The 21,255-nt window shown below is 54.7% G+C and overlaps 1 protein-coding gene across 15 annotated transcripts in view; it reads left to right on the forward strand.

The window, feature by feature from the left end:
* The window catches only part of CAMTA1 (calmodulin binding transcription activator 1), a 975,709-nt gene that overhangs the window by 664,259 nt on the left and 290,195 nt on the right, over positions 1-21,255 (forward strand). For 13 of the 15 annotated variants that reach the window (XM_032758772.2, XM_058443996.1, XM_032758776.2 and 10 more), the window contains one exon: positions 8,673-8,744. The exons of the other annotated variants lie outside the window; for them this stretch is intronic. In XM_032758772.2, coding sequence (XP_032614663.1) covers positions 8,673-8,744 — 72 coding nt within the window. The remainder of the gene's footprint in view (positions 1-8,672; positions 8,745-21,255) is intronic. 15 annotated transcript variants of the gene reach the window in all.

Below are 21,255 nucleotides of genomic sequence, written 5' to 3' on the forward strand. Positions count from 1 at the left end.
GTTTGAATCCTTCTGCCTATTCCTAGCCGTGTGACCTTAGACAAACTGCTGAGCCTGTCTAGGCTCTGGTCTTCCCCACAGGTGCCTCTGTGCAAGACAGTTGTGCAACTAGAGAACTAGGGTAAGAGGAATCCATGTCATCCTCTCCTTGCCCCACGCAGGATCTTTCCAAGGCCTCCCAGGATCTGCGTCTGCGTTCAGGGTGCCCTGGGGAGCAATAGGGCTGCTTGGTCCTCCTCCTGTGCCTTGCTGTACCTGCTGCTGGTTAGGGAGCTCTGGAAAGCGCTGGAAGGTTTTCACTCCCACCTGCTCTTTGAGGAGCACCTACTTCTTCCTGACGTCTAGGCTTTGACAGGAAAGAAACCACATTTTTACCCCCTTCTGTGAGCCCCACAGCCCTGCCCTTGGACATCCGCATAGCACACTCGGGCCCTGCTTCTGCTGACAGATCTGCCCTCCAGACTGCAGGCCCCTGCTCAGGTGCCGCCCTACCCCACTGACAGTCCTGGGCTTGCAGTCCAGGTAGGTCAAAGTCCCTCCCTGGTGCTGTCACCCCAAATCTGGAAGAAAGAGACTTTCCTGCCTCTTGGGTCACAGCCGGGAGAAGGGGACTCTGGCTACCTGCCACATGAAGTTAGCCCGACTGTAGTGGGAGGGAAACAGCGCAGGGAAGGCATACAGAGAGGAGAAATGGAGACGTGGGATGGTGGGTGGGTCAGAGCCAAAGTTCTAGTCCTGAGCCTGTACTTGAGCTATCAGTTCTCAGAGCAATCCTGAGTCCTTCCTGGAAATCTGCTTCAATACACAGAGTCTGGACCAGTGGAGAAGGGCAGCGCCATAAAATCACAGGGCCTTTGCTTCAAAGGCAAGGCCATCTGCCAGCCGCTCACTGTGGGTCCCCTGGGGGAGATTCTGCAGAACTGTGTGTGGAGTCACGCACTCGGCCCCCACAGCTTCACCCCGCATGCAGGACGCAGATGAGAGAGCCGGGGAGGGGACCGCCATCCTCGCCTGTGGCAGCCCCCCTGCTTTGCATCCCATTTGTCCACCTGGCTGGGCCTTTTCCACCTGTTGTCCACCTGGCCAATTCCCTCTCACCCTTTTTGGCTCAGCACAAATGTCACTTCCTCTTAGGTGACTTTGCTGACCTTCGGAATGAAAAGGGGACACTTCATCCTCCAGGCTGCTCCTGCCCCCTCGGTACTCTGCCCTTAGCAACAGGGCTGTTTGATTTGGTCTCCTGTGTTTGCCTGGCATGTACGCGCCTCCATCTCTCTCCTCCACGAGACTGGGGGAGGCTGGAGGACAAGAGCTCAAGGCAGGCACAGAGCAGACAGCAGTGAAAAGTTACTCACGTGGGATCTGGTCCCACAAGTTCCTTGGATGCCCGAGCTGTGGCCCGGCCGGTCCAGGATGCCCCGCTCTGGAGGCTGTGACAGCCCCCCCGCAACCCCGGCCTGCCCCCAGTTCTGCCTCTTACCTGCTCCTGTCCCCTCATTGCTTGAGGATAGCATTAAACCCTCATCTTCTAGGTGGATTTTCCCTTCCCTTCTATGAGCTCTTTTTCTTCCATCAGCTTTATACCCTGGACACATTTTAAAACCTGTTCATCTTTGTCATGGGTGCATCAGATACAAGCAAGAGCGATAAACCAAGCACCAAAAAAAATCTATGTTCGCTCTGTGCCTTCGTGTAGACAGCCACTTCCCCAGCGGCAGAGAGATGGGCCCGGTGGAGCCTCTGGGGCCAGCCACAGGGGTTGTGGGGATGTGGAGGCCACCACAGCCAGCCTAACAGTGCTCTCTGACCCCTACCAGTGGCCTGGCTGCTAGGACTGGGGCAGGGCTGTTTGCAGAGGAGGTAGCAGAGGGACCCTCATAAAAGAGGATTATAGATGGAGATTTGCTCATAAACACCCTTGTCTGCGGCCCCCGCGGGTATTATCCTTGCATTAGAGAAGGTTTTAGAGAAGAGGGGGAAGGGGAGCTCAGGAATGAGCTTCTCCATCACAGACACAGAAGGCTCTGGGGAATCTTCGCTGGTGGATTCAGGCCTGCCCAGGTAGAACAACAGGTGCCAACCTTCAAGCATGCGGACTCCCCAAGTCCTCATCCCTTGAAGCCCTGACTCCCCCAGATCGTGGCCCCTGGGGTCCCAAGCTCCAAGTGTCTCTGCCAAGCATCTCTGAACTGGACCCTAACCTATGTTCTCTAGTGTGGGAGCATCGGTAGAACTTTCTGCCATCGTGGAATGTTCTATGCTGTCCAGTGTGGTAGCCCTCGGCCACATGTGGCTGTTGAGCACTTGCAATGTGGCTTCTGCAACTGAGGAACTGAAGCTTTGATTGGATTTAATTTTACTTCATTTAAATTTGAATTCGAACAGCCGCAGTGACTAGTGGCTGCCAAGTTAGATAGCCCAGCTTTAAAGACACCTGTTGAGCAACACCAAGGATGTCTTTTCCAGCAATCCATGAAATTAGATGCTGGCCTCACATTTTCCCAGAATGGGAGGTCGACAGCAAGCCCCTGGCTTCTGGGGGTTCCCTGCCTCCTTGTGGGAGGTGGACACAAGAAAACAGCATAAAAGGGGCTTCGCTAAAAAAGGTCTTCATGGCAGGCCAACTAGAAGTTCTAGGGTCATTTTGCTCCTCCAGGGGAAAAGGGCCATGCATGCTCATACTCAGGACCAGAAAACAAACATCCCAAACGAAGTACAATTGGAAAGACATTTTCCAGCTTCCCTTGTGTCTGTATCATATGCAGTCCATCATCTCATGTACACCTGGGCCACGCTCCTCTTCCCTGCCCTGCTTAAGGGCGCAGAGGAAATCACACATATTGAGCACATGCTATGCAAATGTCACCAGCAGTGATTTAAAATGAGGAATTCTTTGAAGGACGATATAATCCACACTTGTCCCAACCTGACGGGTCAGAGGTCAGTAAGCAACACTCCATAGGCCAAATCCGGCCCACTACCTATTTTTATTTTATTCTTGAGACAGAGTTTCGCTCTTGTTGCCCAGGCTGGAGTGCAATGGCGTGATCTCGGCTCACCACAACCTCCGCCTCCCAGATTCAAGCGATTCTCCTGCCTCAGCCTCCCAAGTAGCTGGTATTTTTATTTTTTATTTTTTGAGATGGTGTCTCACTCTGTTGCCCAGGCTGGAGTGCAGTGGCGTAATCTTGGCTCACTGCAACCTCCACCTCCCAGGTTCAAGCAATTCTTCTGCCTCAGCCTCCTGAGTAGCTGAGACTACAGGTGCATGCCACCATGCCGGCTAATTTTTGTATTTTTAGTAGAGATGGGGTTTCGCCATGTTGGCCAGGCTGGTCTCGAACTCCTGACCTCAGGTGATTGGCCTCCCAAAGTGCTGGGATTATAGGCAGGAACCACCACACCTGGCCTAACTACCTATTTTTGAACAGCTATGAGGTAAGAATAGTTTTTACGTTTTTTTTAATTGTTGAAAAATAGCCAAAAGAAGAATACTCATGACACTTGAAAATCATCGAAATTCAGATTTCTGTGTCCGTGGTAGTTTGATTGGGATGCATCCCCACCCCATTCCGCCTGCCGCTCCTCCCCTGCCCTGGCAGGGACCTAGTAACCCACGAGGCCACCCGGCTCTCAAAGCCGGACACGTCTGCTATCTGGCTCTTAGCAGGAAGTCTGCCAGCCCACAGGATGGGTGAGGTGAGGCTGCAGAGGTGAAGAGTGAAATGACCCGAGGCAGAGTCCACATCCTCCCTCCACCCGTGTGCCCACTGCCTCGCTCTGATGAGTGTTCCCAGGGTCTGCTCCTAGGCCACTGGATTGGGGGCTCCTGGAGGGGGACTTGAGCTGGACTGCGGCTGAGCGGGGTCTGCGGAGGCAGCACAGGGAGGTTGTCCTGGTGAATGGCACCGTGTGCGGCAGAGCCTGTAGGTGAGCGCATAAGGCCTCCTGGGGCCAGGGGGTTCACGTGAGCAGGGACGCGGGGAGGGCCGCCCTGTGGCCCGCTGTGACCTTCAGGCCTCATCTGCTCCCTGGGGCTCCATGCCCTAAACATGCTCTGCTCAGGACGCCTTGGGTAGGTTGCTGAGTCCTCTGCGGCTTCCCCCAGGCAGGGCATGGGAGGTGGAAGGAAAGGGATGGAGGGTGTGTGTGTGTCAGACACAGAGACAGGGACAGGCAAGGGAAACAGAGACAGGGAGAGACAGAGAGACAGAGAAAGATGGAGAGAGATAGCAGGAGAGACACAGACATACAGAAATGGAGAGAGAAATAAAGACAGACGGGGAGAGACAGAGATGGGGGAAATGGGAGAGAGACAGAGAAGAGGACAAGACAGCTGCAGAGATGGAGAGAGAGAGAAAGAGACTGAGAGAGTGAGAGACAGAGACAGAGAGAGAAAGAGGATGAGACAGATACAGAGATAGAGAAAGAGACAGAAAAAGAGAGACAAAGGGACAGAGACACAGAGAGGCAAGGAGAGAGAGACAGATACAGAGAAAGGAAGAGAGAAACAGATGGTGGGAGTAGGTGGGGGCGGAAGTCTGCTGCATCAGATGAGGCCGGAGAGAGCTGGCCGGGAAGGGAGGTGCCCACCACATACCAACCTGTAAGCGATGTGCTTCCTTCTCGGGCCACTAAGCCATCACTGCCCAGCCTTCAGGAGCCCTCTTTGGTGTGGGACCCCCACCGCGTTTGAGGGGGCTCTGCGGCCATGCTCCCTTCAGAAACGCCACTTTCTTTTCTGAGGCGTTTACTTTGAGCTGAAGGGAGCTCTTGTTTGCTGTTGGTTTCCCCTGTAATTTCATCTTTACTTTTTTATAAAAATAAATAAATAAATAAATAAGCCCTATAGTGTCATAAAAGCAATTTTGGATATTTACAAACAAATTTTTCCTTGCTCAACTACCATGTTAAGGGGAGGCTGCCAGGCCTTAATTCCCCAATATAACTAATTCAAAGGTTGCTTTCATCTGAAGGGTGACGTCCTCCCAGTTTTCCTATAAATACCTAGTTGCTTCCTTTCTCTCTGTTTTTGCGTATACACAAAAATAAGGGAACCCACGGCACATACTCCCTCACACTCCCACACGTGTGTGCGTCTCACACTTACGCAGATTTATCCATGAGCCCCGGAATGTGGCTCCCCGCAGTGAAAAGCTCAACTGGGGAAACCCCAGAGGACCCCGAGAGCCTGATCAAAAAGCGCCAGGAGTTTGTACAACACAAATCACTACAGACAAACTTGATTGCTTTTTTGATTAGTGGGTAAAGGGAATGGATTCACCACACGGCCTCATGGAATATTGTGCAATTAATCCCCAATTGGCTTGGTAATGACCTTGTCATATGGCCTGGAATCTGGTGAAAAGACTGCAGAGTGAGGGAGGTGGTGGCAGCTAGAGCCTGGGGTCAGGGCTGGGCCGTGGGGTAGTTTGGGCCAAGGGGTGAATGGAAGGGGAGAGGGAATCTCCTGTCCTTCACCAGCTGCTTTTCCTGCTGCTATGCTTCCCTTAGCAAACCCTGCTCATCCTTAAAGCTTTTGCAGCCTCCTCTGATGTCCCCTTCCGGTGACAGTCACTGATGATGGTGCACACTCACGGGGGGTCTAAGGAGCGTCCCGAGGGTTCCGTTGCTGCATAAGCTCTCAGCCCACACAGCTACCCGAGAGAAAGGATTAGAATCGTACCCATGGTGCAGGCTGGCAGGACAAGGACTCTCGGAGCCCAAGTCACACATCTCCCACCCCAGGCAGGCTCCACCTCTCGGCGAGGCCCTCACAGCCACCCCAGCTCATCAGGAGGGGATTGCCGTGAGCTGCTTTCCCCATTTGGACAGCAAAGTGCGACTCCACACAAGTCTGCTTTCCTTGAAACTGAAGCTTAACCCTTTAAGCCCTAAATGTAGAGCCATTTTTCAAGGTTGTTTTCTAGTGTGTATTAGAAGTCCTTAGTGTTCAGGGTGCCACGGGCAAAACTTAAACATTGACTGTCTCTGGAGTCCTTTCGTGGGACCTGTGTCCTGGAGCTGCCAGTGGGGAGAACTGGGATATCTTTATTCAAAAAGCCTAAGGCCCCATGCCCTCAGGAGCCCCCATTCTGAGAAGGCAGATGGGTAAATTAACCAAATAACCAACCATCGGGGTGGCCCAGTGTGCTGAGCCAGGCAACATGGAAGGGGTCCCATTCCCCGTGGGCTTCCTCAGTCCCTGGGGCTCTTTGTGTAGCTTTTTTCTTTCCTCCTCTGGTACTGTTTGACGTGATCCTTGCCTATCGGGGATCTGCCTCCAGCCGCACTTCCCATCCCTCCCACCATCCGAGGACCATGCTTCTCATCCAAGGAGACCAGGGGCATGGGATTGCCACAGTGGTTAGAGGAGTATCTAAAAATGGAGTAACCGGATTCTGGAACAAGTCCCCGAGGGTTCCTCTGATTCAAATGCACGAGCCTTGATGTAGAAACAGCAGTGTTTCTTTAATCTTAACTTCATTTTGCTTATTGGATCGTCTGGGGCACTTGTGGGTAGGCCAGATTGGTGTTAGGAGGCTTCAGGGGAAAGCGGGCCTGGGCCTTCCTCTTCTTTTGTAGGTTCACAGAGGAAACACAGTTGGTGTTTGGGAAATTCTCACCTCTGAGTGTGGGGTTCAGAGATGCTGAAGCCCAGTCCAGGCCGACAGGCAGGCAATCGAGGGAGAAGTGATGGTAAAAACCAACCACGGTCTTTTCAAGTCCAAGAGAAAGTAGCGGACAGAGAATAAGACAGGTGAAGAGGGCAAGTCATTGCAAAGTCTAGAGAGGCACAGAGTGGGGAAACAGCAGATGGAAACCTCTTATTTCAAAGGGACGAGAGAAACACCCCTCAGCCATTGATATCTCCCTCCATTTGGCTCATCACATGAGTCAAAGTAATGAACCTGCCTGTGAGAACATGCAAATTTCAAAGGAAAGGAGCTGATGAATGTCACAGGTGGGTTGCTTGTTCATTGCAACCAAACGCTTAGACAAAAATGCATCTCCTTCGGCAAGGAGTGAGTTATCAAACCACCAAAACAACGAAAACAAAACACCGTGTCTTGAAAACCAGAAAAGTCAAGAAAGAATATTGCTTTCTTAATAATAAATACATTTCATGGGCAAGAATTGCAAGGGAATCGTTTAAATTAATTTCCGCTTTGTTTGTTTGGTTTATACAGGGCTTAAGTCCCAGCTGACAGTGATCTGTAAAAGTTCTAACATATTGAAATCTGATTTTCTTGCAGCCAGAATCCCATAGTCCAAAATGATTTCTCTTTCAACTCTGCTAATCAGACAGGCAGGGCTCCAATGGACTCCTAGTTCAACCAAATTGCACTCCCTCTTTTGGGGGATGTAAATAATAGCTGATGAAAGCTTTAAATGCAGAACTGGTGGCATTTCTCTCTGGAGAGCTGGTTCAAGGGTGTGGGGGACAACAGTGCGATTAAAATGAGCAAGGTGAGGTGGGGGGGGCCTTTTCCCACCTGGCGGATGTCCTGTGTGGCTCTGAGGAACTTTCCTCCTCTCTGTGCCCCACCCCTTCTGGAGTGGATGCAGCGGGAAGCCAGGGGAACTCTGAAGCTGATGGAAGGGAGATCATTCCAGTCTGGAATCAGAGGCGCCAAAAGAAAAGCTTTGCCCCTGGCTTTGGTGGGGGCCCCCATCACTGGGTGCCGTGAGACTTTCCTCTCCAAATTGATGACCTCCTCAAGGCTGGGCCCCTCCCTCCCACTCAGACCCTCCAGCTGGATTGCAAGAGGGACCTGATCAGTAGTTCTCCTTAGGCCCCTTTCTCCATCTCACTAGCAAGCCTGGCCCATGGTGCCCAGCTCTGCACACGCAGGCAGCGCCAGAGAATCAGAGCAGGGCGGCCTTCCTCACCAACATGCCAGCCCCGATGACCCCACCCACCGGTCAACTCTGCTCACCTGGGTCTAGGTGACAGGCCCCCGAGAGCCATCCCGACCCACAGTCCACCCTTCCTGACCTTGACTTTCCACCCACCTTCTCCAACCTGGCTCTGGCTGTTTTCCGAAACCAAATCCATCTGCAAAAGATGCAGGATTACTTAACAAATATATGAATAAACAGTAGGCAAAATCAACAAGCAGGGATGCACAAGAGGCCCCACAAACTCTAGAAGCCCATCCTGGGAAGTGCCGCCCCACCCTGTCCCCCCTGGTTGGGCTCGTACCGGCCAGGGCCCCCTGGCCAGGAAAGGTCTGTAGCGTGTATGTTTCATGTGTTTTAATGAATTCTGTAACCATCAGCCATTCCCTATACCCCAAAGGGTCTTAACCTAGGCTCTAAGAATGAACTACAGAGTGACTCCAAGCCCCTAAAATTACAGGAAAATTCATATGTAGGTACATTTCCCTGGTCCTTGGCTGTCCTGGGTTCTCGATGCCTCTGTGGCCCCCGGAGGGTAAGTCCCCAGCTGCCCATCGAGTCTGCTGGCTGGCATGTCCCCACAGGGCTTCGTAGGTGCTGTCCCAGAGCCTTAGTCTTGGAGCTGGAGCCAGACGCAGAGGTGCCCTCGGTCTCCCTGGGCCGCTGCCAGGCGGCTGTGGCCCCTTCTTGCTCCTTCTCTGTTGCGCCGTCTTCCTTCCTTCCTTCCTTCCCTCTTTCCAACTGAATTCTCGTTTTTCCTCTCTCCCTAGTGCTTGTACGGCTGCTATGTCCATTCCTCCATCATCCCCACCTTCCACCGGAGGTGCTACTGGCTCCTTCAGGTAGGTGGCTGGGACTGGATTCTTCTTCTGTCACCGGTGCTCGGGAAGGGTCTGTGGAGGGCACTGAGGGCGTGGGGCTCCACATGTGACATGGCTTCGGGCTGAGAGCCCTGGTGAGCTTGCCTAGGGAGACTTCGGCTGTTGCGGCCCTGAGGCCAGCTCAGTGGCTGGGCTGGTGTTGTCAGGTGTCAGGAAGGGGAGAAGGCCTGGTGGCAGGGGTAGCTCTCACCCACTGATGGGAAATAAACCTAGGTGCTTCCAGCTTCCAAGACACCTCAGTTTTCTTTTGATGAGGACAAGAAAGAAGGCCGAGTATCCTGCCCTGAAATGCCTGTTGGCTGAAAGCTGTAAATTCATTTTCTCTCGTGGGTTAGTTACAAGGCACGTGTTGGGAAACAGGCTCCCGGAGGTTGCCAGGCACAGTTGGATTGATTGGGATAGCTGTGGGGAAAGGAGGGAAGGAGCTCCGTAATCGATTTGTGATGTCTGCTGTGGCAGGGATGGAACAGGTCATGGCTGGGCATGCTGGCCATTCCTGTGGGAGAGTGGCCTGGTGCCCAGATCTCTGTCCATGGTGTTTGTGCACAGCATTGCTGAGCCAGGGGGGGGTAGATGCAGGAGGCCCACCTGGCTTCTTGCCCTCTGGGGGTCGTTTGCCAGCTGTCTTGCCTGCCGTGTGGGCGGGAAGGTCTGAGGGATCCATGCAGTCAGACTAGACATAGGTCCTTTTCAAAATGCATCCTCTGATATGCAGCTGTTCTTGGTAGAACCCATTCCCCATGGCCAGCCTCTGTCACCCCAAGTTCTTACTGTTGCCTCTACCCAGGAGTTGTTGCCTGAGGCCTTTCCCACCATGGTTCTACTTTCTGTTGTTCAAGGCAGCAAACCCCTGGACCTTGATGGTTTACGGATCTCTCTGACCTGGCAGGGGTGTAGTTGGAGGGGCCTGGCAGCTGAGGAAGCAAGTCCCCCAACTGCTATGACACAAGCTCAGGGAGAAAAGAGTCACATGTGCCACGGAGTACAGAGAGGCTGATGGTCCCAGGAGAGCTGGTCTCGAAGGTGCCCCCAGGGCTGGAGTCATCTCGATGTGGAGGCTGGGCTCAGCCTAGACAAGGCTCTCTATCCATCGGCTCTGCCCAGCCCCAGCCTCCAAACCCTTTCCGTTCTCCCTCAGTTCCCAGAAATAGCTGTCTGTGGTTCAGCAAGTTCAGTAGCAAATGACGCCCGAGACGGTCCGGGGACGTGCTGATTTCCAGAGGCTGCTTCCCAATACCTTACCCTGTCATCAGTTTCCCTGGCTCTGCCTCCCCTGGAGGCTGACGTGCTAGCGCCTGCTTTTCTAATTGCTCAGACCTGTGTCCTTGAGAAGGGGAGTTGTCACATGGTCGTGGGATGAGGCTTTTGGGGTCTTGTTACTAGGAATTGGTCCCAAAGTGCTCCACCCCTTGGCAGAGGGTTTTCTCAAACTCTCCCCAATGAAGGGTGGGGTTCCACCCGAGGCCAGAGTTCTGGCGGCTGAGTCAGAGTCAGAGCACGTCCTTGAGTCCCCAGGGACAAACTCTGGCTTCCCAAGAAACACCATTTATCCAAAGCAGCCTGCAGCCCTGTACACTCCTTCCCGGGCCTCCAGCCCCATGGGTCTGGTTTATGCCCTTTTCCTTTTCGGTTTCATGCCCCCGGTCAGAACACCTCTTTGGCCATTGCCCTCCTGTCGGGGCAGCACCTGGAAGCTGGCATCCTGCCAGCAGCCCAGCTGCCCGCTCCTCCAGGCCTTTCCTCCTGCACCCACGCCTCTGCCTGCCTCCCCTCATTCCATCATGCCCTTGTGGCTTTTTAATTCCACTAAATTTACTTTCCTGGAATCAGACACCATTGGGCAGCCACGAGGTCTGAGCTGATGACTTCCCAAGCTGCATTCTGCTCATTCCAGATCCCTCCTAGATTCAGCTGCTCCCGTTCCTCAACTTGGGCCAAGGGAGGAGAGGCGTCCTGCTCTCTGCCCCAGCCCTCCCTCACTGGCGCTCCTGTTTCCCGGCCTCCGTATGCTGGAGACATACCCGGACTGATTCATGTGTGTCTGGTTCGTTACTTCCCAGCTGGTGGGGAAGCCGGAGTCTCCCCGAAGGCCAGGATGGCAGGACCAGGCTTCTTCATGGCTGAGCTGGGGCCTCTTCATCTTCTCTGCCCAAGCCTGGGGGAGCCATCCCTCCCCACCCCTCTCCTCTGTGTCCTCCAGCGTCAGACTTGTTTCTGTGATCAGATCACAAAGAGGGAGCGCACACAGGTGTGGGAGGCTCCTGCTCCCCCAGGTCTGTGCGGGGCAACAGGAGGTTAAGGAGCTAAGGCCAAAGCAATTAGCACAATGCACGTCCTGCTCGGAGCCCAGAGCCAATGTGGCAGCCGGTACCGCTCAGGGCAATTTGTTCTGGTGCTAATTACAACACCAGGATAATGATGGCGTGGCCAGGTTTCATTTCTCTGATGTTAAATAGGAAAGAAGTCATGAGATACTGGCTCAGATGGAAATTGGCTCAAGTTTGTCTCTGACACCAATTACCAAGAAAAAGGATTAGGTGGGGTCCAAGGTGTCAGGGCAGTGCCCATGTTGGGAGCTGAGGAAGGAGGCTGCTCAGATGCCAGCCCCGAGCCAGCCTGGTCCTCTGAATGCAGGAGGCACTAGGAAAGGGAGTGATGGGCTGGCCATGCTCTCTCGGCCCCCTGTAGGGGGTGAGCCTTATAGAAAGGTAAGGGCATTGGAGGAAGGAGGGAGGGAGGAAGGAAAGGAAGAAGTGCTTCTGGAAAAAGGAGACTTTCTTCAAGGAATAGCACCCACTGCCCCACCTTTGTAGCCTCAGTTCAGTGGCCGCCTCCTGCCAGCCCACTGTGAACTCCTGCCCTCTGAGATGCTCCAGCTGATGTCACCCAAGGCCACTTGGCACTTAGTGGGCATGTCTGCCTATGTTGGCCTCGGTTTTCCTCTCCAACTAGTTAGCTCCCAAGGGAGAGACGTGTGTTCCTGTCTCCCCTGAGTGCCCAGCACAGAGCCACAGCCACCACAGGGCAGGAGCCAGCATTTGGGAGAGCCATGTTCTGCTGTGGTGACCTGTCCACCCCGGGGCAGGAATGACCAGGCCTCGCAGACTCGGGGCCTGGAGCTCAGGGTTGGTGCCACGATTTACAGAGGAGGGCCTGAGTTGATGTGGCACATAAGCTTCTGAGTCGTCGGGCTTTCAGGAGAGGGTGCTACCTCTGTCTGTGTCTGTCTGTCTGTCTTTCAGGCTCTCTGTCTCTCTCTGCCTCTCTCTCTGTCATGTTCTCCCTCCCCATCTCTCCATTGCTGACAAATATTCTATTAGGCTATGAGCGAGGAGACAGGCAGGGAGCCTCGCACAGGCAGGGCACTAAAGCCCATTTGGCCCACAGGTGCATAAAGCCATTGGCATGACCAGTGGCCACCACGTGAGGTCACCAGGACAGCTGGGGAGGGACCAGATGACCTGAGCTCAGTCCACTCCAGCTGGGCAGGGCCAGAGCCATGACCTGGAGGAGGCCACCTCTTCCCCTCTGCTGGTGGCACACATCCTCAGCATTGCTAGGGGGCTCTGTGTCACAGCTGACAGGGCCTTCAGGCTCCCCTGAGCCTACCCAGTGCATTTTCTAGAAGGGTTTCTGAGACCCAGTGAGAGCAGGGCCAGGCCCAGGTCACCCAGCGGTCAGGGAAGGAGCGAGCAGTGCTCCGTTCTCCCAATGCCTTGGCTACTGCCTCTACAGCCTGATGTGGGTGTCACTGCAGCCACAGGGCCCTGAGCCTCGTGAGGTGGAGGAGGCATGAAGGGGTGAGCTGGACAGAGCCTTCCCTCCTGTTTGGGATTTTCTGATGGTTTTGAGGGGTAGGCAGCAGAGGTTCAGGGCCCCCTGACCTCCTCGTGTGCCCCTTTCTCCCGGTCCTCCACCTTCCGTCCTTCTCTGCATTCTCCGCCTGCCCCCTCAGGGGACCAGGGCCCCATTCCAGGCCAGACTTCCCTGCAGATTCTGTATGGCTCATTTGGAAACTATTTCTGCTTCTAATGAGTGTTTTTCTTTGTGCCCTTGTCCTCTAAAATGCTTAATGACTGCTTTCCATGCTCGAGTGAAGCGGGGGTGTGTCCCCGCATGGCTGCCATTGCCAGGCCGGGGCTGTTTGGCTGCCAAGCCCGGCTTGCTTGGGTGGAGGCAGTGGGGGGGGGTCCTTCCTGGCCCATGCTGGCAGCACAGACCAAGCCTGTGGGGGCAAGAGCACGGCTGCGGGGAGACGGGGACCCTGGGGCTTTAGGAGACCACAGGACAGAGTGGCAGTGCAGGTCGGGGCTCCCACATCACTGGAGCAGGCAGATATTTGAGCCTGAGTTCTAGGAGTTGAGCTCCTTGGGAGACCCTGGATTCAGAGTCTGAGGAGCTGGATTCCAGCTCTGCCTGGACCTAGCTGAGCACCAGCAGTGGTGACCATGCCACTGGACGCCTCTGGTGCTGACTCCTGGCTGGGCAGTGAGCTTCCACCATGCACCGCACTTCACCTGGGAGAAAACAGCCTCTGAGAAGCTCCACAGTTGCTCAGTCAATAGGGGGCAACCATCGCTGCCCTCCGCTGCCTCCCCTGGGGGCACCACCATCACCCCTGTTTATAGATGAGGCATTTGAGAATTAGAGAGATTGGGCACCTTGTCACAGATCATGGAAGTGGCCAGAAAGTGGGACAGCTGCTGGGCCCTCAGCCTGGATGCTCTCTGCTTGCAGCCCCCACATGAGCCTTTGCCAGCCCTGGGTCCCCCTAGAAGTAGTGGGTGCAGGGCACAGGGGTGCCATCACCCCCTAGAGCAGGCACCATGAGACTAAGCACCACAGGCATTGTGGCCAGAACAGAGCCCAGCCACAGCAGCCTCTGTGGCTGGTGCTGCTGAGTGGGGACTCGGGGCAGGGACAATGCCAGTTCACCATGGGGTTCACTCCAGGCGGTCCTGGCCCCAAAGGGCCCCCATGTCCAGGAGCGAAGTTGCCTTTACCTGGGACACACCACCCCCCAGGAGAGGAAGAAGATGCCTTCTCAATGGGGCTGACTCTGGGCGGGATCCAGGCTTCCCCACAAGGCCTGGGGCTCTGAAACCAGGTTCACAGGGGAGAGCTGAAGCCCCAGATCCCCAAATCAGTGAGCATTCCGTCCCGAGAGTGGTCAGCTTCTTGTCCACCCTTGGGCTGAAAGCAGGGTTTCCTAGGGTGGTTCCCAGAGAGGGGAGAAGGGCAAGGCTGCAGGGAGAGGCCCTGGGGGAGACGCCCCGGTTCCGCTTCTGCCCCAGGCCATCTGCCCTCCATGGGAGCCCTGCAGAGTTAGCCAGAACATGGATCTCTCCAGCCAGAGCAGGTCCCATTGGCATACTCGGCCCTTTGGCCCATAGGAGGAACAGCTGGGGCTGGGGCAGCTCCATGGCAGAGGGACTGGCAGTCCTAAAGCCTAGGCTCGGGGCTCCCCCAAGGAGAAGGAGGAGGGCAAGCAGCCTCTCCAGGCTGCTACAGCCTCTGGAGTTCCATACTCAGGCCCCAGAGAAGCCACTTCTGCTCCTTGTTCTGGAGACCTTGCAGCCAACAGCCATTTCAGCCTCTGCCCCAGACACAGGCCCTGTAGGCCTCAGCCCAGGCATGCCCCCAGGGAGTCCTCCCTTCCTGCGGCAGCCCTCAAGAGGGGCCGTGGGGCCCCCTCACTGCTGAAGAATCTTTTCAGAGGGACAGGCCCTGCAGGTCCCTGAGGGCAACTGAGTCCCAGGCACCCCCAGGCAACAGAGAAGACAGCAGGCCATGAGCCCTCCTGGCCCAGCTCGAGGGACGGTGGCACCTCATGGTGGGTCTGAGATGAGCCCAGCTCCACAGTGGCGCATTAGTGTATATTTCTCTCTACTGACACCAGAACCTGGCTGTGGAACGCGATGGCCTCTCTGAGCCGACTGCCTCTGGTTCCCCAAGAAGGGTCCTCAGGACATGTCTCTTCTGGGAGCACCAAAGCGTGCTGCTGTGTCAGGTCTAGGCACCCTGCAGGGTCCCTGAATACCAGCCCTTGCCCGCTGCAACCACACAGGAGGCTGCCCTTCCGGGGCCACCCCCCTGAACACTGGGTGAGTGGATGGTTACCATCAGCCCTCTGTGTGGGGAGGGATTTAGACCTGTCAAATAGTGGGGTTAGGATCACCCAAAGAAGCACCTATTAGCTGTGTGACACTGGGCAGTTTGTCTAATTTCTCTGAGTCTCAGTTAGCTCATCCATAAAATGGAGCCAACAGCAAAGCAGCAGCTATTAGCTGTGTAACTCTGGGCAGTCTGTCTATTTTCTCTGAGTCTCGTTTGCTCATCCATAAAATGGAGCTAACAGCAGCATGGACTGCAGAGGCTGTTGGGGGAGTGAAGTCTGCATTGATGTCGTGCATTTAAAATGTCACCCAGTTCCTGGCACAGGGCAAGCATCCCACGAATGATAGCCTGATGCTGCCAGCGCCAGGTAGACCTGTAAGCTGACATCCTGAATCCCGGAGAAAGCATCTGTGACATCCCCACCCCATCCCTAGCATCCCACCTCGGCTTTCTCTCTCCCAGAGGGGTTGAGCCAGGCTGAGCCAGCCCCTCCCAAAGCCTGAGCCAGGCAGGAGCCCCGCTGGTACAGGCAGCCTCTCTACCCTTCATACCACCCCCTTCTGCAGCCCAGACAGAGAAGGGAGCAGAGGCTACACCGCGGTGGTGCTGTCATTGCAATAAACGTCCCTGAGCCACCCAACAGACTTGATGTCTTTTTGGAGAATGAGCAGATCTTTGGCAACCCAAGTGTCTCCCCAGAGGTTCAGCCTCTCCCCGCACCCCACTCCAGGACTATGCCCTGCAGCCCTCAGGAAGGATTGCCCTGGCGGTGAGCTCGGTCATGGAAGGGACTGCAGGCCAAGTGGGACACCCAGAAGAGCGTGGCTGTGCTCACCCCTCAGTCCGTGGCCTCCTCCTGGTGGTGGGGACCTCTCCACCCGGATGAGCTGGGCTCTTTCCCGGCAGGCCATCTCTAGGATATAATTTCTGAACAGGATATCATTTCTTTCTTTCTTTTTCTTTCTTCTTTTTTAAAAATCTTTCTTAAAATGGAGAATATTATAGCTTCATAAAAAATACCCGAGCTTTTTGCTCAGTAACCATTTTTATGTTTCATCAGAGTGAAATGGAAGTGGCTGGGAAATAAAGCCTGACAGCACTGGCTCTGTACCTGGGCCTTCTACTGCCATCCATCGCTGAGGCAGGGCTCCATGGCTCCCACCAAATGAGGCTTGGTGGGGGGGATTAGAGCAACAGGAGGCATTGCTGTCAGGCTGACACTTTGCCCCAAAGAGGACATTTGGACCCATGCGCTTCAAGGAAAGGAAGCAAGTCGCTCCCTGGGGGGTCCTGGCCTCCACATCTGGGGTCAGCAGGGAGGGGAAGGTGTCCCAGGCCTGCCAGACCCTCTGCGCACCATCCCGCAGGCCAGCCCTGGTATCTTTGGTGTTATAAGCACCCTTTGTTACCTTCAGCCACCAAGAGTGGGGACGTGGCTGATGCCGAGGTCGCCCTATACATGTTCACCACCATGCATGGCTCAGGAGACCACAGCCCTGGCTGTGGGTGACAGCCACTGAGCGCTTGATCAGGAACTTCAAGGCCTGGCTTTTGGTTCTCACAGCTACCCTGGGAAGGAAACAGGGCGGGGGTGAGTTCGTCCCAGTGTTTCATAGAAGAAGAAACTGAGGGTCAGGAAGAGAATAAGGGGCTCCAAAAGACATAGGGTAGGCAGGGCCCTGGTCCAGGCCCTTTAAACCGACATGGTCCCTGTCCTGCGGGAGCCCACAGGCCACAGTGGCCAGGACCATGGGGCACACATGTGCAGTGAACAGAGATGAGAAGGAAGAGCGGCTTCCAGAGCCTGGATTTGCTGGCCTCACAGGGGCCAGTCCTGATGCCAAGAAGGGCAAGAGAAAGGTTGACTGACCCTGACATAAACCCTGAGTTTCCCCTGCCCTGGCCCTGGGTGTCCCTGTGAGGCTGGGGTCTGATGGGGCCTTTCTTCCACACCCTTGGCTGCCACAGCTGAGCTGACCATGGGCACGCTGCAGAGCACTTGGGCCTCGGCAGGGGACACTGAGCCAGCCTGCTCCACTCCAAGGGGTAGCTGGAACTCGGCAGCAGAGACAGGAGTGTCCAGGCCCTGACATTTGGGCCCTTGGATCCTTGCATGCACAGCAGATGGAGGACCTAGTGGTGTCAAAGCCATTCCTGACCCTAGCCTAGTTGGTGGTCCCTAAAGCTGGTCAAGATGGTGAATCCAGAGAAGGAGACACAGAATGGGCCGGGTGGTCAGGGGAGGCTTCCTGGAGGAGGTGAGCCCAAAGTTGAAGGCTGGAAGAAATGGGGAGGGGGTGTTTCCATGCCCTCTGACATGGGGCAAGCATGGGTCACGGTGCTAAGTGCTCAGTGAGACCAACAAGGCCACTTGAGGGGTCCCAGTTCCCATGAGCCAGTTCCACACACCTCACCCGGCACAGGGCTGTCTGGGAAGAGGCCCTCAGGACAGGTGTCCCAGCATGGGCGCCAGCCAGGTTATCTGGAGGGGAGCATGGGGAAGGGCCTGGAATCCTCCTGTCTCTCTGCTTGGCTCAGAAGAGAGCAGGACAGGAAGAGCCTCACCAGACCAGTGCATGCAGGTTCAACATGGCCATGCAAGCTCCCCACAGCTGACAGTGACAGCAGTGGCCATCCTCATCCTCATTCTGTCATCAGTAGCAATAACAACAGTCATCGAAGGCTGCGGGCAAGCACTCGGCCTGCCTGTGAGGCCAGCCTTTAGTCACTGTCACCATGTGGAAAGGAGGCTAGGTCTGTGCTTCAGGTGGGGCCTCCGCAGCCCCCGCCACGCAGAGGGAAGGCTGGCTGAAGACCCAGACACTGGCTCGCTTCACAGAGCTTGCAGGAAAGACAAGACCCCAGCAGACGCTTGTGCCATTAGATAATTAGGAGAGGGCAAGGGGGTGTGAGGGAGGCCAGGGCTCCAGCGGTGCCCCAGGTAGGAGGAAACCCTGGCAGGAGTGACCATGGTGACACTGAGAAACTCACTCAGTCCAGAAGTTGCAGGCCGGGGATAGAAACCCAGCCCTGGTCTTAGAAGCCGCCTCGAAAGCTTCATCTGGACTAGTAAACGGCAAAGCCCTCCTGCAGCTGGGGAGGGGCGGGTTTTGGAAAAGAGCTGAGGATGAAAGGTTGTGTCAGCCAGAGGGTTCCTGAGCTGCCTCCTGGGTCTGGCTTCATTCTAGCTGGCAGCTTCCACATCTTTCTCCATTTAATGTCCCTTGAATAACATGATGAGGAGATAAGGTAGACACTGGGAATTTACGGTGCTATGCAAAAAATTGCTCAATTCCATTAAGATTTCAGGACCCTTGCCAAGGCTGCATGGCAGAGCGGATAGTATTTCCTGCTCAGACATCTTTGCTTGATTGCAATTTACGATGCCAAGGCCACTGCTGTACCCACCTAAAGCCTCCAGAAAATATGGCAGAGCTCCCAAAACAGCCATTATCCTCTCTGAGAAAAGTCGCTGGGCATTTTCTAGAAGATTCCCTCTTCCTGATTCCTTCCTTCGCCCCTCCCCGCTTCTGGGGACTGGGTGACAGGAGGACATCCAGTTGGCTTTCTCAGAGGGTCCCCTTGCAGGCCGTGTGGACGGGTGGGTACTGAGTATAGGGGAGACCTCGGGGCGTCAGGAAAGTCTTCCTCCTGGCCACCTACATGAGACCACCAGAGCCAAAGGTTTTGAATTCATCTCCACCCTTATAAGCCAAGTGACTCTGGCCAACCGAATCAACTTCTTTGAACCTTATTTCCTTTTTGGTAAAATAAAATAAAATACCTCCCTCCTGAGCTGAATGGGAAGATGAATTGAGCTAAGACACACAGAGATCTTTTGGACTCGGCAGCCCCCTGGGAAGTGGTGGCTGTTGTCACCCCACCAGGACCCTTTCCAGCAGCTTTTACTCTAGGGGATTGGACGGGTAGAAGTAGCAGTGGTTGGGGAAGGGGGTCCCCTGAGAAGGTCCTATCCAGCCCACCTTGCAAATGGCAAAATGCTAGGCTTGTGAGATGCAACTGTGTGATTAGAAACAAAACTCATTTGTTCCGCAGCCTCAGGCGGGAATCTGGTGTCTGGTTGAGTGAGATGTAAGCTCTGCCTTCTGGCAGTTGTCTCCGGCATGCCACCCTCCCCAAGCCCCTCTGCTGCACACCATCCATTGTGACTGCCACCAGGACCTCTCCTGGCCTGGCCTGCCAACGGTCCTCTGTCCCTCAGCCCTTAGGGACTGGGCTGCCCAGGCTCAACTGGGAGAGAGGAAGGATGAAGCTGCCGGAGCCGCAGTTCCTTAGAGATGGAAATTATTAATTAGTCTTATTACCCAGAACTTGTCAGTCTCTTAAGCCTTCCGTCGGCAGAGGGGTTTATGCCTCCACGGCGTGTGCTGTCAGCTTGGCTAAACAATTGCTTTTCATGTACAGCCAGAACAATGGGCAATACAGTTTGGTTACTATCTTTATTTATCAAGCCAGACAATTCCTGCCTCTCTAAGAATATCCTTCAAAGATGCGGAGAATGCAGAAGCCGCTTAACTTCCCTTCTAGATGGCTTATACTATGGGGCTTTTGTTTAATTATCCTTTTCATGTAATCTGCAGCTGACATTGTGTCCTTAATATTCTAATCTCCTTTGGAGCAAAGGGGAGACTGTAGTTTCCAAAGCAAAAGACAAAACTTCGCCTCAAGGAAACACTTTCTCTTTCGCCTCTGAAGTGATTCAAAGGGCAAAGAGTGAAATCCAGACGTAGTGGGACAGAATGCAGTGGAAAACGTGGGCCGTGGGTGACCCGCTCTGCGTGTGGACGTCAGCAGCTTGCTGGGCCTCCAGCCGCGCCCAGCTGGTGATGTTGGTCTGTGTGGGCGTGTCAGAGACTCTAGCTCAACAAGGAAGTCCCATGACATGGTGTCATCGCTGCTTTTAGCACCATTAATATTTCAGTGGCTCTCGGGATGCAGGTTGTATATTCCCACGGGAGACACACCACCTGCTTCAGACTCCTGGCAAATGGTTTTGCCTAGACAGGTGAACACAGGTGCGCCAGGTACCCACAGGTGCACACAGCTGTACACAGGCGTCACCGCGCCACAAGCCTCCCCTCTCAGTTCTCCTGCCTTCCTGCTGGAGTCAGGATCTGGGGGTGGGGGGTACCTGAAGGAGGCATCACCACCCCAAAATGGGCAGGACATCCCGGGGGAGTTTCTGCTCTTTTTCCAGACATGCCAGGGTCCCTGTAGGTGATGGAGAATATTAACAGAGCTGTCCTCTCACTCCACCTGGCTTCTGGGAGAAGGCAGCCATGAGCCCAGAGTGTGTCTTCCCCAGGCCTCATTGTGCTGTCGTGCCGGCAAGCCTCCTGCCCAGCCCAGCCCAGCCTAGCTCAGCTCAGCAGCATCCCAAGCCTGAAGCCCCTGGAACCTAGGCCACCTCCCAGCATGCAGAGCCGTCCTGCCTCGTGTCTTTCTTTGCTGTTCCTGCAATTCTGCCTCTCTACCTAGTCCCGTATCTGCTTCCGCCAGAGCAGCCCCACTGGCTGGCAGCCACCAAACCCACATAGCCAAGTGTTCCTGTGGGTTCAGCTTCTCTTCAGCTCAGTGTTCTGCACCCCCAGAAGATATGTGTGTGTGTGCGCATGTGTGTGAATGTGTATATGTGTGTGTGAGTATGTGTATGTCAGTGTGTGAGTACACAAGTGTGTATGTACGTGAATGTGCATGTGTGTGAATGCGTGTGTAAGAGTCTGAGTGCATGTGTATGTCCATGCGTGAGTCCGTATGAGTGTGTTTGTGTGAGTGCATGTGTCCGTGTGTGTGCGCATATGTGTGTGAGGGCATGTGTGTGTGCTTGTGTGTGAGTACGTGTGTGTCAGTGCATGTGTCCATGTGTGTGCATGTGTGTGGGTGTGTGTGTGTGCTTGCATCTCAGTGCATGGGTGTGCATGTGTGTGTGAGTGCATGTGTGTACGTGTGTCCATGTGTGTGCATGTGTGAGTGTATGTGTGTGAGTGCATGTGTGTATGATTGCGTGTGTGTATGAGTGCATTTGTAAGTGTATGTGTGTATGAGTGCATGTATGTGTGCATGTGTGTATGTTTGTGCATGTGTGTGAGTGCCTGCATGTGCATATATGAGTGTGTGTGTGAGAGAGAGAGAGAGAGATGTCCTCGCCCCTAGTTCCCCTCTCCTCCTCTTCTCCCCCTGCTCCTTCCAGCTTTCCTTCTCCTCCAGGCCCTGATGAGGCTCTTGAAGAGGTCACTAAGGACCTCTGCCTTGCTATACTGGAAGGTCACTGTGCCATCATCATGTTTCCTGGCCTCCCAGCAGCACCGCTTCAGGCAGCCATTCCCTCCTTATG

The sequence above is a fragment of the Hylobates moloch genome, unplaced genomic scaffold (genome assembly GCF_009828535.3).
Source record: "Hylobates moloch isolate HMO894 unplaced genomic scaffold, HMol_V3 SCAFFOLD_9, whole genome shotgun sequence".
Classification (NCBI taxonomy): domain Eukaryota; kingdom Metazoa; phylum Chordata; class Mammalia; order Primates; family Hylobatidae; genus Hylobates; species Hylobates moloch.